Source organism: Malus domestica, chromosome 10, assembly GCF_042453785.1.
Source record: "Malus domestica chromosome 10, GDT2T_hap1".
In the NCBI taxonomy this organism is placed as follows: Eukaryota; Viridiplantae; Streptophyta; class Magnoliopsida; order Rosales; family Rosaceae; genus Malus; species Malus domestica.
This window is the reverse complement of record NC_091670.1, coordinates 43,123,333-43,136,296: the sequence shown is the minus strand read 5'-3', so window position 1 is coordinate 43,136,296 and position 12,964 is coordinate 43,123,333. Positions and strand designations below refer to the sequence as shown.

General features: G+C 37.6%; 2 protein-coding genes across 2 annotated transcripts; one reads left to right on the top strand and one right to left on the bottom strand.

Annotated features, from left to right (window-relative positions):
• The first annotated feature begins 491 nt into the window (after positions 1-491).
• On the top strand, positions 492-7,390 carry LOC103429763 (uncharacterized). Its single transcript, XM_029087681.2, has 7 exons — positions 492-1,044; positions 1,161-1,511; positions 4,572-4,651; positions 4,733-4,849; positions 4,990-5,805; positions 6,164-6,380; positions 6,545-7,390. Exons 2-7 carry the CDS (start codon positions 1,220-1,222, stop codon positions 6,943-6,945), a joined length of 1,923 nt encoding a protein of 640 aa, XP_028943514.2. The 5' UTR covers positions 492-1,044; positions 1,161-1,219; the 3' UTR covers positions 6,946-7,390.
• Positions 7,391-7,634: 244 nt separating this feature from the next.
• Positions 7,635-12,925, bottom strand: LOC114819308 (transcriptional adapter ADA2b-like). The gene is made up of 13 exons (XM_029087683.2): positions 12,336-12,925; positions 11,797-11,852; positions 11,368-11,543; positions 10,845-10,910; positions 10,615-10,740; positions 10,452-10,527; positions 10,019-10,082; positions 9,873-9,931; positions 9,660-9,773; positions 9,123-9,339; positions 8,602-8,812; positions 8,118-8,390; positions 7,635-7,961 (listed from the first exon to the last, which is right to left on the bottom strand). The coding sequence occupies exons 1-13, from the start codon at positions 12,383-12,385 to the stop codon at positions 7,770-7,772; spliced, it is 1,680 nt and encodes a 559-aa protein (XP_028943516.2). The 5' UTR covers positions 12,386-12,925; the 3' UTR covers positions 7,635-7,769.
• Between the last annotated feature and the right edge of the window lie 39 nt (positions 12,926-12,964).

Genomic DNA, 12,964 nt, shown 5'->3' with positions numbered 1-12,964 from the left:
TCTGAGAGTGAGAGTGATGCCTTTCCAATTGTGAGGGTGAGGGATCCTTTTATAGAATAAGGACTCCTCACCTATTACATATTTGCCCCTTCCTTTATCCCATAATTACATTTAAGTCTCCTGAGTATTTGTACGAGATCTAAATACGAGGCCCTAAATATGGTATAAACAAACTTGTATATACATTATCCCTTTATTTAAACTCTAAACCTCAAACCCTAGATTCGTATATACATTATCGTTACCCTCAATTCGTACCCGCATTCCAATCAAGAGAACTCTTGGGCTAAGTTAGAACAATACCTGAATTATAACCTTAATTGCATTTCATGGATGAATGCTAAATATTTTACGAAAATTAAAAGTATTCTTCGTCAGCTTAAATCACTTACCTAAGTCAATGGTAGTCGTAGATGACGTGGAGCGTACTAGCTACCACGTGTCGAAAGAAGACCGCAAGTTAAGCACGCAAATCCCACTATTCCCACTCTACCCCTCTCTCCCTGTTTGGCTCCTCCCATTTCCCCCTCACCGGATATCATGGGCTGCCTTGGTCTCCAAGCTCTGCAAACCCCTGACTCATGCCCTGCGGCTGCCGTCCCGCTTTCTCTCCCTCTCTAAACATTAGGTCACTCCCTTCCTCCTCTTAACCTCCATAGCCTTCTTTCCCAATCTGTCCTTCCTCCTTCCCTCTCTATCTCTCCTCCGTGCCCTTCTCACCAAAGCTCACTCCTTTTCTGCTCTGCTTTCAAGTTTCAGCCCACTGAAAAACCCCACCTTTTTTTTGTTTCTCGCTTTTCCGCTTTTTGGGGTTTCTTCGTCGTCCTCGCCGTCAATGGCATTTCAATCTCCTGTGTCGAAAGCCGCCGCCATTGAAACCAGCTGAGAGTGACAGACCCAGTTCGTCTTTTTGAATTTGGTCTAGGTTTTACAGCAACCCTAGCTCTCTCTCTTCATTTCCAGTTTTGGGCAGTTTTTTTTCTTTCTTTCTTTTGGAGGCTGTTTGGCTCCTTGAACTTCCGCCCCTTGAGTATACTAGCAACGGTAGCTTTTTTATTTATTTATTTAACATTTTTATGAAATTTATTGTGCATTTTCTTCATTGGGTTGGTTATTTGAGTACCAAAACGCTGATTTCTTGTTAAGTTTTGATTTTTCAGGTAATGTGATAAAAGGGGGCTTCTTGTTCTGTGAATTTGGGGCTCTCTAGACATTAGAGATGATGATGAATACTCATAGTTTTGTGTCATGGGAGGAGCACACTCTGTGTCAAGAGCGCGGTAGCCGTGTGGTCCATTACTACTTGAAGGAGGCATCCGGGGAATTAGTGCTCGCTGTTATAGGGACTGAGAGGAGTATAAGGCACATGCTGTATGTTCTTTCGGATGAGTTCGTGAAGACTTACAAGTCCAAGGGATTCATTAATGTATGTACCAAATGGAGAGCAAGAAGAGAAGTTGTAGAATGGCTTACTTCCTTGGTCTCGAGGCGTTGCTGGTCGGAGGTTTCAGGTATGTTATGCTATCTATTGCACTTTTTCAGGTTCCTTTTATGGAACTTTTTGAGTGGCATTGACTGAGTATGATGAATAATATCGTCCTATGTTGTGATCTGTGAGTGGAATTAAACTTTTGAATACAGGTTATCATAAGCATTGCCTCAATATACTGTTTAGATTACAATTTCAATAGGAAAGAAGAGTAGCCCTTGACGTACCATGTTTAGAATAACAAATTTCATATACATGGTTATACTTATACATTACTAAGGGGTAGTGATACCTTATGAAAAGGTCAAATTGGAGATATTTGTGAGATGACTGTAAATTTCTCAGGGCAAGCAGTAGTAGTAGGTCTCTCCATCATTGCATCTTTTATCTTATTATTTAGAATCTTGAGTTTTCAATTTTGTAAACTGATTATCATAATATTTGGGACCGCAAATTGAGATGATATTTGTCTAAGGTCCTCCCCTAGAATTGCACTTTTGAAAGAAGACACGGTTCCATTTATACTAGCATAGGAGGTTTTGAAAGTAATGAAACTATGTTCTTTAATTTGTACTTGGATTCTGTAGTGTAAGTGAGCATGCATGTGCATATGTGTGCTTTGTGTGTGAAATATAGAGTAGAATGATTTTATTTCTGAACATTTAAACATGTAGACGGTGAATTCTTATGTTAATGATGTGCGAGGTTTTCAAACTTTTTAAATATATGGAGTTGTTCTAATGAATAAATAATTTATGAGTTACGGATATATGGTCTTAAGTAAATTGCTCTGGTAGTCGGCTTTAGTTATGTTAATGGCATGGTGTTACTTATTTTTCGAGAGAAAATAAAATATACGTATTACAGAAGGCAAGAGTACAGAAAGGAGGCAAAAAAGGACAGATAAAGAAATTTTGTTGTCCCGAAACAAATGTCTCTTAATGAGGATATGTTTGTCCAACTACAGTTGCTCGGAATTTGTTCTTTTATGTATGATAAAGAGTTATATTGCCTTTGCCTTAGAGGGGCATTTCATTTTCTAATTGGGTGTGGCCTAGTGGGGGACTTACTTGAACCTGCCTTTGAATTCTGTTAGTAACCTATTTTAGCGTATCAAAGCATTGTGTTTTGCCGGTGCAGTTTTTCCTTAGGATGTAGTTCTATGCTTATGTTCTTTCCATAGAACGGATAGCTAGAGTATCAAAAGAAAGAAGGAAAGAAACTTATTCTTTGAGATAACAGTGATAAAATGTAAGGGTATTTCTGTCCCCAACAGATGTTTTATAACATGATGACTTTATATATGGCAAAAGACATTTCCAATTTTATATATAGCATATATTTTGTCTTGGCTCTGGCGAGGTAATTTCTTTTACATTATTTATATATTTGGGGGTCCAGAGGCATGCTTGAATTTGCCTTTGAATTTCTTACTATGACCTGTTCTAGAATGCCACAGTATTGTGTTTTGTAACTGATAATGTTTTCTTTAGGAATGTAATTCTAAGCTCATGCTTCTCCATATGGTATAGTTGATAGTTCTGGAACCAAGTAAACCATTCTTAATCAAATCAAAGTAAGTTTTTCATTAGGAATGCAATGTAATCAGATGATATCTGGGCTGATACATAATTCCTTTTCTATTAGTTGACAATTATTTGCATTAGAGAAATTTTACCTTCTTTTACCTTTCAAATATTTTCTGTTATGAGAAGGGAGGGAGTATTCCGGCCACCTTTCTTTTAAAAATGAAAATGATTTTGGATTTGGAATCCGAAAAAAAGTCAGTAACTTAAGTCTATACGTTAGTGATTTATTGTTAGAGGAGATTGCCTACATTAATTTGGTTTCTTTTGATAAACCGAAATCCAATTTTTTGTAAAGAAATATGTAAAGCCAATTATATTTCAGCATCTTTCCAAAAAGGAGAGGCTGGCTATTCGTGTCTCACTACCGTCATTCTTTATAAGCTCTTTCTGCCAGTTTGTTCTCATGTCACGTTAAACATCCTGGCCTTCTACTTCTTCAAACTTCACAAATCCACCGCACCTAAGGAAGCGATTGAGAAAGCGAGAGAGAGAGAGAGAGGGAGAGCTAGTATGAGTTCATCAACTGGATTTTCAACCTCAAATGATAGAATGGGTATCCGACCTTAAATTATGCCTATTAATTTCGTTTTCTTAGTGTTTTGTACCATCTTCCGTGTTTATTACCACGGTTTGATTGCTCACTGAACAATTTGGAATTATAGCCTGATGCGAATTATTTACTTTCTCTTTCTGTTCTTTTTTTCGTGGGGTGGGGGGGGGGGGGGGGAGGGGCATGGATGGTGAATCTTAAAATCCTAATTTCGTGAGCTTTGCTTTCTCACCTGTGAAATTTGGGAAGATTTTAGTTCCTGTAAGTAGTCTATTTGTTTACACCCATAGGAATTCAGAATCTGGCTATGGAGTCCTTGCTTCTGTTCAATGTAGACTATGTATCGAGTGTAATGTATCATACAGCATGGTAAGTGGGTAGCAATAGACATGCATATTTGATTTGAACTTTTCCTGTTTTGAGTAACATCTGAAATTGTTGATTTGAGAAATGACACACCTTTTCATTCCATTCAGCCTCTGTTATTGTAAGAAAGTTTTCATCTAAAGCCATAACGTTAAAGGGAAGCATTAAGTTATTTGGACATTAATAGGTTTGAATAATGATTTATCATATTTTGGGTTTTATAAGGCTTTTTTGTGGTTACAAGGTTTTGTAAGGTTTAATCAATTAATATTGTGAAATCAACATTTCGTTTACCTTATTCATTGATCATTAAATAAAGTTCTGAAAGCTGGCTGCTTGTGTACCTTTCTTTCTCATCCATTTTTGTGCTGACTAGTCAAGATTGGAAAGCATACCATGGTGCTATTTTGTCACTTGTTGATAAGCATTTTTTTAACTGCTGAGTTTTCAAATCCCCAAAATCAGTTCTTGCATTATGCCTCTATATTCATGTATGGTCTTTTGTCATGTTTTACTCTACTAATGCTCATTTGACTTTGAAGTATAATTTAAAGCAAACCTACTCATCCTATAACAGATTCACCAACAGATGAAACAACACAACCATTGCCAATTACTGGACTCGGTGCTCGCCAAACTTATATGCCTGATCAGATGGTATTCACATACAGTTATTTGCTAAGTCTGGATTTTGGGTTCATCGATATATTTTACTAAGTTCTCTCTTTCTTTTCATAGGTTCCAAGGAAATTGAAAGTTCACAATTCAGACATTGAATGGTCTGGTATTGCCTGGATTTGTGCCAAACAGCTCAAGCATTACCCTGCATTTCACAGGAATGGAGCTACCATTTCTGTAAGTATCAAATGATTTACTTCTTTTGTTGTATGACTTATAATTTCTACATTAGTGGTACTCTTTCTTTCCTTAAGTAGCATCTTTTTAATTTGCATTGATAAGCTGTGTAATGTTTATTTTGTGACCCTGATTTTCAGGTCCATTCCTTTGTCTTTATATTGGCTTTGGAAGAAGAAAGCCACTACCTAGGTTACGTGGAAGACATGTATGAAGATAAGAAAGGGCAGAAAAAGGTTAAAGTGCGTTGGTTTCACCACACTTGGGAAGTCACGGGTGTAATCCCTGATCTGAATCCACACCCCAGAGAAGTTTTTATCACACCTTATGTTCAGGTGATCAATGCTGAGTGTGTTGGTGGTCCTGCAACAGTTCTGACTCCTAAGCACTACGAAAAATGCTTAGCTGTTGTAGCTCATAAATCTTCCTCTGGAATCCTTATGTGCTTTCGGCAACTTGGGGACTACAAGGTTAAGCCCTTCAGTCTTGCTAAATTGCGGGGGTATTCTAATCAAGCAATTCTGTCTTCTCTAGATGTCCACATCTCCAAGCAAAAAGCCAAAGCGAAGTACCATAAATTATGTGATGAAGATGAGGCAGAGTTAGCACCTGATGATCATCTGAGGATGAGCCTTAAGAGAAACAAAACCAGCAAGGCGAATCAGGGACATTGTGGTGTTAAAAATTTGGTCACTGGGAATCATTTACCAAATTGCATTCCAACATACCCAAAGTTGAAATTAAAATTATCAACGAAAACCATGGGAGTTAAGATTGCTGGATCGGAGCCCATACACCCAGTTTCTTTTAAGGTTGATGAAAAGATGGAATTGCTCTGTCAGGATAGTGGCATACGAGGATGTTGGTTTAGGTGTCAGGTCTTGCAGACATCTCAAAAGCTTCTCAAAGTTCAGTATGATGATTTGCAAGATGTGGATGGATCTGGCAATCTGGAGGTATGCAGTCTTCTAGAGATCTTTGTTTTGAATTCTTTTCTGGCTCATATTAGAACGAAGGGAGCATGAGAAAACATTGTTTTAATATTACTATATAGCAGCTGACCCACTTAGTGGGATAAGGCTTTGTTGTTGTAAATATTACTATATAGCTTGGTTGCTATTCGTCTATTTGTGATTTGAGTGCATGATCTCCATGAGTCAAATTAATATAAAACAGATTGCCTATAAGTCTGTGTTCTAGTATGCGCATTTGCAAGAAATGTTTTTTTTTTTTCTTCATCTTTTTGGTAATTGGCTTGTTTGTGTAAACTAATCGCTGATTGAATTTAGATCTTCACATGTTTTTAATGTGTAGGAATGGGTCCCTGCCTTTAAAGTTGCTGCTCCTGATAAATTAGGCATGAGATACTCAGGCCGCCTGACAATCCGACCCTGTCGTCTCAATGATTCTACAGAGGTTTGTTTTGAGGTTGGAGTAGCAGTTGATGCGTGGTGGTGTGATGGCTGGTGGGAAGGTGTTGTTACTGGAGTTAACATTTCTGGGACTGATAGTATACAAGTCTACTTCCCTGGTATGCTCTCAGATAAAAAGCTGCTTTTATCTGATTCAAATTATGTTTTTACCTTTCAGAGTGCTTTGTTTAGTTGACTTGAACTTATCGAAACTGGTAAAATGTTTTATCTGGTTTTCCGATCAGTTATTGGGGTGAGTGATGTTTCTTGCAATGTATCCTAGGTGAGAAGAAGCTTATGAGTTTCCCGAGAAAGGATGTTAGGGCTTCCAGAGACTGGGTTGAGAACAGATGGGTTGATGTGAAGGCAAAGCCTGATGTATTCTCATACGTATCTGAAAATATCAGTTCTAGCACGAAGCTCTTATCAGTCTCTTCTAGCTCTATGGCAAAAGCTTCTTCTAAACTTGAAGCTGTTGAAGAGAAACAGGAATCACCAGATTTAGCCCCACTGGATGAGGAGTTGGGAAAGGTGACGAGAATGAATATGCGGAAGTGGCCTTGTACCAGTAATGAAGACGAGATTAACAATTCAAGCGATGGCAATGGCGGTGATGATTGTGCTTGCAACAAAACTGAGAAATGTGAAACACTAGAAGCCACAGAAGTGGCTGCACATGGCTGAGGTCGAGAATTTTGACCTTGCTGATAGGATCTTGGAAGGTTTAGGTACGTGGTTCTTGTAGATAAGACGAACCGTCGGCACAGGGGAAAAAGGGAAAAGAACTATCAAGTTTCTAACATCATGAGAATTGGAAGCTGTACAGCTTTATATCTGATAGATTTAAGTTTTTTTTTTTGGATATGAGCAAGTGCTCCAAGTAAATGTGATCCAATGGTGATCAGGTGTTGGGCTATTAACTCGCAGGAGTAATTGGTGTGTGCAAACTCGCAGGAGTAATTGGTGTGTGCTTTTTGCACACATGCCTCGTGTAGCAACTTCTGAAAATTTCCCTATATATGTATCTTAATAGTATCTTTTGAGTCATAGTTTTCTGTCTTCGGAACTAATTGTAAAGCTTATAAAGATTAAGACATCTTTAACTTAATTAGATGCACTTAACTGTTAATCGTTTGATCTTTCACACAACCGCGCTATGTTCTATGTTTGTAACCTTTCGTAACATGATAACAAATGTAGCTGTTAATCATTTGATCTTTCACGCAACCGTTATGTTCTATGTTTGTAACCTTTTGTTACATGATTACGAACATAGCAGACAAGTGAAAGATCACATGACCAGTAAGTACAATAAGGAAAGCAGAGACTGCCAATCTTTTATATTTTACTGTTAAGCTAGTGGAACAGGGTAGTTAAGAAAATCGGGAAATTAAGAAAAGAGGTATAGCAGAAGAATTTGCAAATTTGTTATTTCTCTGGAACAAAATTGATGCATACGAAAATAATTTACAACAAAAACAACACCAGGCCTGCAACAGCGTCAACTATCAAGGCTGAGCGATGCCCTTTTTCACGAGCATGTCATAAACCCTGTCGATCTTATTAGGTTCAATCTTGAATAGTTGATGGACATCTGATCTTTTACTGACTCTGCCACTGAAGATTTCAATTGATATAACTTCTTGCATCTTAAGGAAAACGGGTGGTGGCAATCTAATCTCGCTGCAGAGACGTTTCTCCTGCCATGGGACAAAAAATGTAGATTGTTTCAGAAAAAGGCTTTGAACAAACATAACGAGTACAAAAGAACACACTCAAAATCAATATTAGGAGTGCGCGGCAATTAGTTGTGCTTGCTTGTTGACAAACTAATGAGTTGGTAAATAAATACTTACAGCTTCAGACAGTAGATCTGATCGATAAAATCCCACTGTATCCAAATCGCTGGCAGAGCCTGAAGTGGCCTGTCCAGCTGGCCTCGAATTTGAGTCCTTGCCAATGCCAACAGACTCGAAGGACATGAACAAATTTGGACCTCCCTGACTGCTTGGACCAACTTGCCCACTTTCCTTTGCTCTGCGAGCATTTTCTTCAGCTTCCCTTCTTCGTTTCTGTAAAAGATATCTATCTGCATCCGCTGATGTACGGCAACCAGCAGCTCTGGCTTCCTGCAAGATTATATTACAAGATTCGTGAGAAAGGACTTAATAAAGCCGTACCAATGTATTTTTGCACGTCTGCTACAAAACAAGTGCTTATAGATTTAATAGTGAAAGGAAAGATATGGCTCTTGTCCATGAAAATGGACAATACATTCCAATTGGTAACTGAAAATGGATTAATATCCAAGAGCAGTTTGTTCTCTGCCAAGTATCATACCTTAAGTTCTTGAATTCTTTTCAAAGTACGATGCTCCGAAATAACTGTCTGAAGTAATTCGTCATGCTCTTCCTTGGAATGGAAACACATGAAGACATCATAGCGTCGGCATATAGCCTTTTCTTCAGGCGATAGGTCCTTCTCAAAAGGATTAGGATATAATAAATTTCTTTCAAGTATGAAATCCTTTCTACGCTTCCTCTCATCAAGTCTGCAAACAAATTATCCCCGTGAAGGTAAAAACATCAACAGCTTTACGTAATAATTGCTACGTCAAATCTCAACTTCAGGCAACGGGTCATGTTATATTGCTGAGTAAACTCAACCTCTACTCAATGTACATCAAAAATACAAAAAGCAGTTGAGCCAAAAATAACACACAAAACAGAAATCCTCATCGATTGCATTAATGATTAAATTTCATATTCTTTTTTTCAATTATTGCTAACTTGTCCTGCGTTATGGTACGTCAAGTTCTAGAAATAAATGGATGCACCAAAATCAACTTAGCAAGTGACTACCTCTTTGCGTAGATTCGCAACACTTTTAACTTCAGCTCACGCTCATCATTAGTGTCAGTATCCTTAAACTCCATGTCAGCCAATAGCTGCTCAGAATCGTTATCGTATTCAGTATCGAACTCCTGCCTTTTGGCATTATAGCCACTCGACTCAACTAAAGAAGGATCCTTACTCCCCAAAGTACTTGGGTTCTTTCCTTTCCTTTCTGCTTGAGGATCTGCCAGAAATAATAGAAACAAGTAAGATTCAGTAATTCATCACTACCATATAAAATTATGTACCCCGCACCAATACTTTTAACTTAATAATCACATACAGATAGAAGATGAGTAGACGTTAGCGATACACAAGAGAAATTATTCTTGTGTCACATGATTCCATCTTAGAGAACATCAGTCATGTGATTTACCTGAGAATAAACGCTCACACATGCAAACAGACAAGAGTACAACCATCATTTCTTAGCCTTAGTGTTTAAACTTGTTTCAAATTATGTTAGGGCATATAACCAATTTATTAGTGGAAGCTTTGTATCACCTTCCAGTTTAATGACACTGGGACCATCTTTAACCTGGGCCATGTTGGATGGTTTCTTGTTACCAGCTGCTGCTGCAACATTTGCACCACTAGAGCGAAGTCCAGATTCTACATCTGAATAACAGGAAAGCAAGGAATAAACCTGAGATTCGTCCAAGGTCATCTTTATTTGATAAATCGTTAACAGGGAGTCAAGGATAGATCTTATCTGACCAGAGTTGATGCTAGGCATTAAATGGCCAGAAGGGCCGCCTTTGTGCGTATCTTCCACTCTGAATAAATTAAGAAAACTCCCATTAAAAATATATCATGTGTACTAATAGTCTAATATCATGAATCTATTGGGATGATGACCATACTTGGTTCTTGAAGGAGAAAATGGAGATTCCTCCTTCACATTATGATCCCCCAGCGTAGGAAATCCTATAACAGTCACAGGTATTTGATAATAAGAAAAACTAACACCAACCATAAAATGAAAAAAATATAAAACCAAAACAACCAGAAGGCACACATAAACTACAAAGTATGTACCTCCTAATTCACCAGAATTTAAATGTTTTTTCTTATTTTAGTAGAAGAGAAATATATAAAAGCCGAATGCGGGAAATTCAACTAATCTGTGTCTTCCATGAGATTTATCATTAAATGTGAGGACCATTTGCATACATCAGCCACCCTATATGCAGAAATCCAGCAATACGAAAACAATTTTTTAACGAACATGCTACCGGTTCAGAATGGAAGGAATCAAAAATACCAAAACATAGAGAAGAAGTAATCATCACTAACCTTTCTTGTCCTCGCCATGCCCTTTAGCCATAGCAAGAAGCTCCTTTCTATTTTTTCCAACTACATGAGACATGTCCTTGAACAAATATATTCCACAACTTGATTACTTTTGTGACAAGTTAAAACTCAAAAGAGAACTGACTTGTTTAAAATTTCATTATACCGGAAGAGGAAAGTATGGTGAGTTCAAATAAACATTTGTGTAGTGTTCTATACATTGCTCTTTACTCTTCGTCCCAACATGCTCCGCAACTTCAGCCCAGTTCCCCAATCCATACATTTCAGTTGCCTACAATAAGGAATGTAAACAACAAAGACTGAAATTAGATACAAGTCAAATAGAAAAGGATCTCTAGCAACTTCATTTGAAGGATTAAAAACAAATCAAAATACCTCCAGAAGCAGTATTTCATCATCTGCATTCCAGTCTGGACAAATAAGTGGGAAAGATAAATTATCCTGTTGAAAGGGAAATGCAAATGTAAGCATAAGTGCAGCGAGGGATACATTTCATTGTCACTATTACTTGCATCATAACTGGATAAAAACTAGACTAACAACCCTGTTGTGAGAAAAATTAAATATATAATGAAATAAGTTAAAAAATAAACGCCTGACTGGACATTGTTTTTACCATTAGAAAAGCATTTTACAAACAGAGTTTCAGTTACATATAAGAACATAAAGAGTAAGTCAAAAGATAAGAGTCTTAGATGACAATATTCCTCTCAATTTCTCAACTTCATAGAAAAAGGAAGTCTAACTCGTTAGCTGTTAGATAGTTTCTTAAACAGGGATACACTCATTTCTAATTTACAAGACACTTCATTCACATTGCTCATCAAATAATTAAAAACCACGGAGAACTCTACTTAACAAGATACAAGAAAAAAGAGACTGAAATCTTAATACTAACCATAACCCTGTAAGAGTGGTTGCTTTTATGGGATGTCACCTCAGCTCCAACAGAAAAACACTCTATACATAGGTCAAAATCAGGGCACATACAACACTTGATTCGGACCTTCCCTGTGATGTCTTTATTGCAATAATTGCAGTGGTAAGCCCTTTTTCCTTCACTTGTTCCCTGACCTGCACCCAAAATTTCGAAAATTTGAAATGAAATAACAAATGAACAAAGAAAACATAACTATTTTTGGATGATTATAACAAATGAAATAAAGAATGTCATTTGACAAAGAGGAGACAGTGATTCTCTGTTGGCCTGATTATAACATCGTAATACCACTATAACAAGAAGTCGAAACAGCAAATTACAAACCATTTGTAACATCTCACTTTTAAACGGATTCAATTTATAACTACAAGATAGTGGGGAAAGTACCTGCAGCTGAAGACTCTAAATTTTCTCCACTGGAAGGATTCTTTTTTCTCCTTGATCTGCTTGATCAAAAGTTGGTAAGCAGAGAAACTTAATAAACGTCTTGAAAAGATAATGAAACATCAGTAGAATCCAAGTAGCAAAACGGATATTGAGTAAAGAATTCTGCCATAGGATACAGGCAGCCTGATGAGCAGAAACAATGCGAAAAATAAAATCAAAACATTTGCAAAATTATAACTTGCTACTTGGGCTTCCCTACATTTTCCGGGAAAATACAAATCCTACAAGTTATCTGGGATTGACTAAAATTCCAGGCAAGTTCACATTTTCCAGTTGACCGGACAGTCAGTCGTTCTCTTGTATAACAATTTAACAACTTTTAGATGTTTTTAACAAAACCAAAGTTCCAAAGCGTACCCCAAATGCCAAATTTTCCCAAACACCAATCAAAATCCCTAACCACGCAAAGGTCAAATGCAACTTCAACTAATAATGTACAACAAAAAATAATAAAACTTTAATTCAAAACCAACTAAAACCTTTGAGTGGGGTCCTCATCAGAGTGAAAGTTTCCACGAGAACGACCCATATCGTTGATTCCTGAAGCTGCGAGAGCTCGCGAGTAGCACCTCCACCTGCTTTAACTGTGCCTGTTCAAACTTCAAACGCACGTATATATCCAAGAAGCCTTCTTCAACCCCCAAAATTCGAAGCTGTAAACTGGGTCTGCTAGTTTTCCGAACTGGGATCAATGGGTCAATTCAGAAATTCAGACACTCGTGAGATATTCCCTCCTCTGAAGATTTGGGTTTTCGGGTTTTTGTGTGCCATAAAAAGCTTAAAGCTTTCAGAGGCTGCAAATAATGCCTGGTTTTGACTATGAGTGTAGTGCAGTAGTTTATAGGTAAAATCCGAGTTTGGGATTTTTATTTGGGTTATTCAGTTGGTGTCTGTTTGGTTGGCGAGAAAATGGCGTTTGCCAGACAAGAAAAGAACGAGTTTTTATTTTGGTCTGAAAGTAAAAACCAGTGGATATTGAAATGGACTTGATTTGGGCCGAGCTTTCGTACGTTGTAACTGGGTCTGTGAGGACTTAGGTTTGCCGAGCTTGCCCATTTCGCCATCGTCTTGTAGGCATGTAGTGGCATTTCCGTAATACGGATGCGGA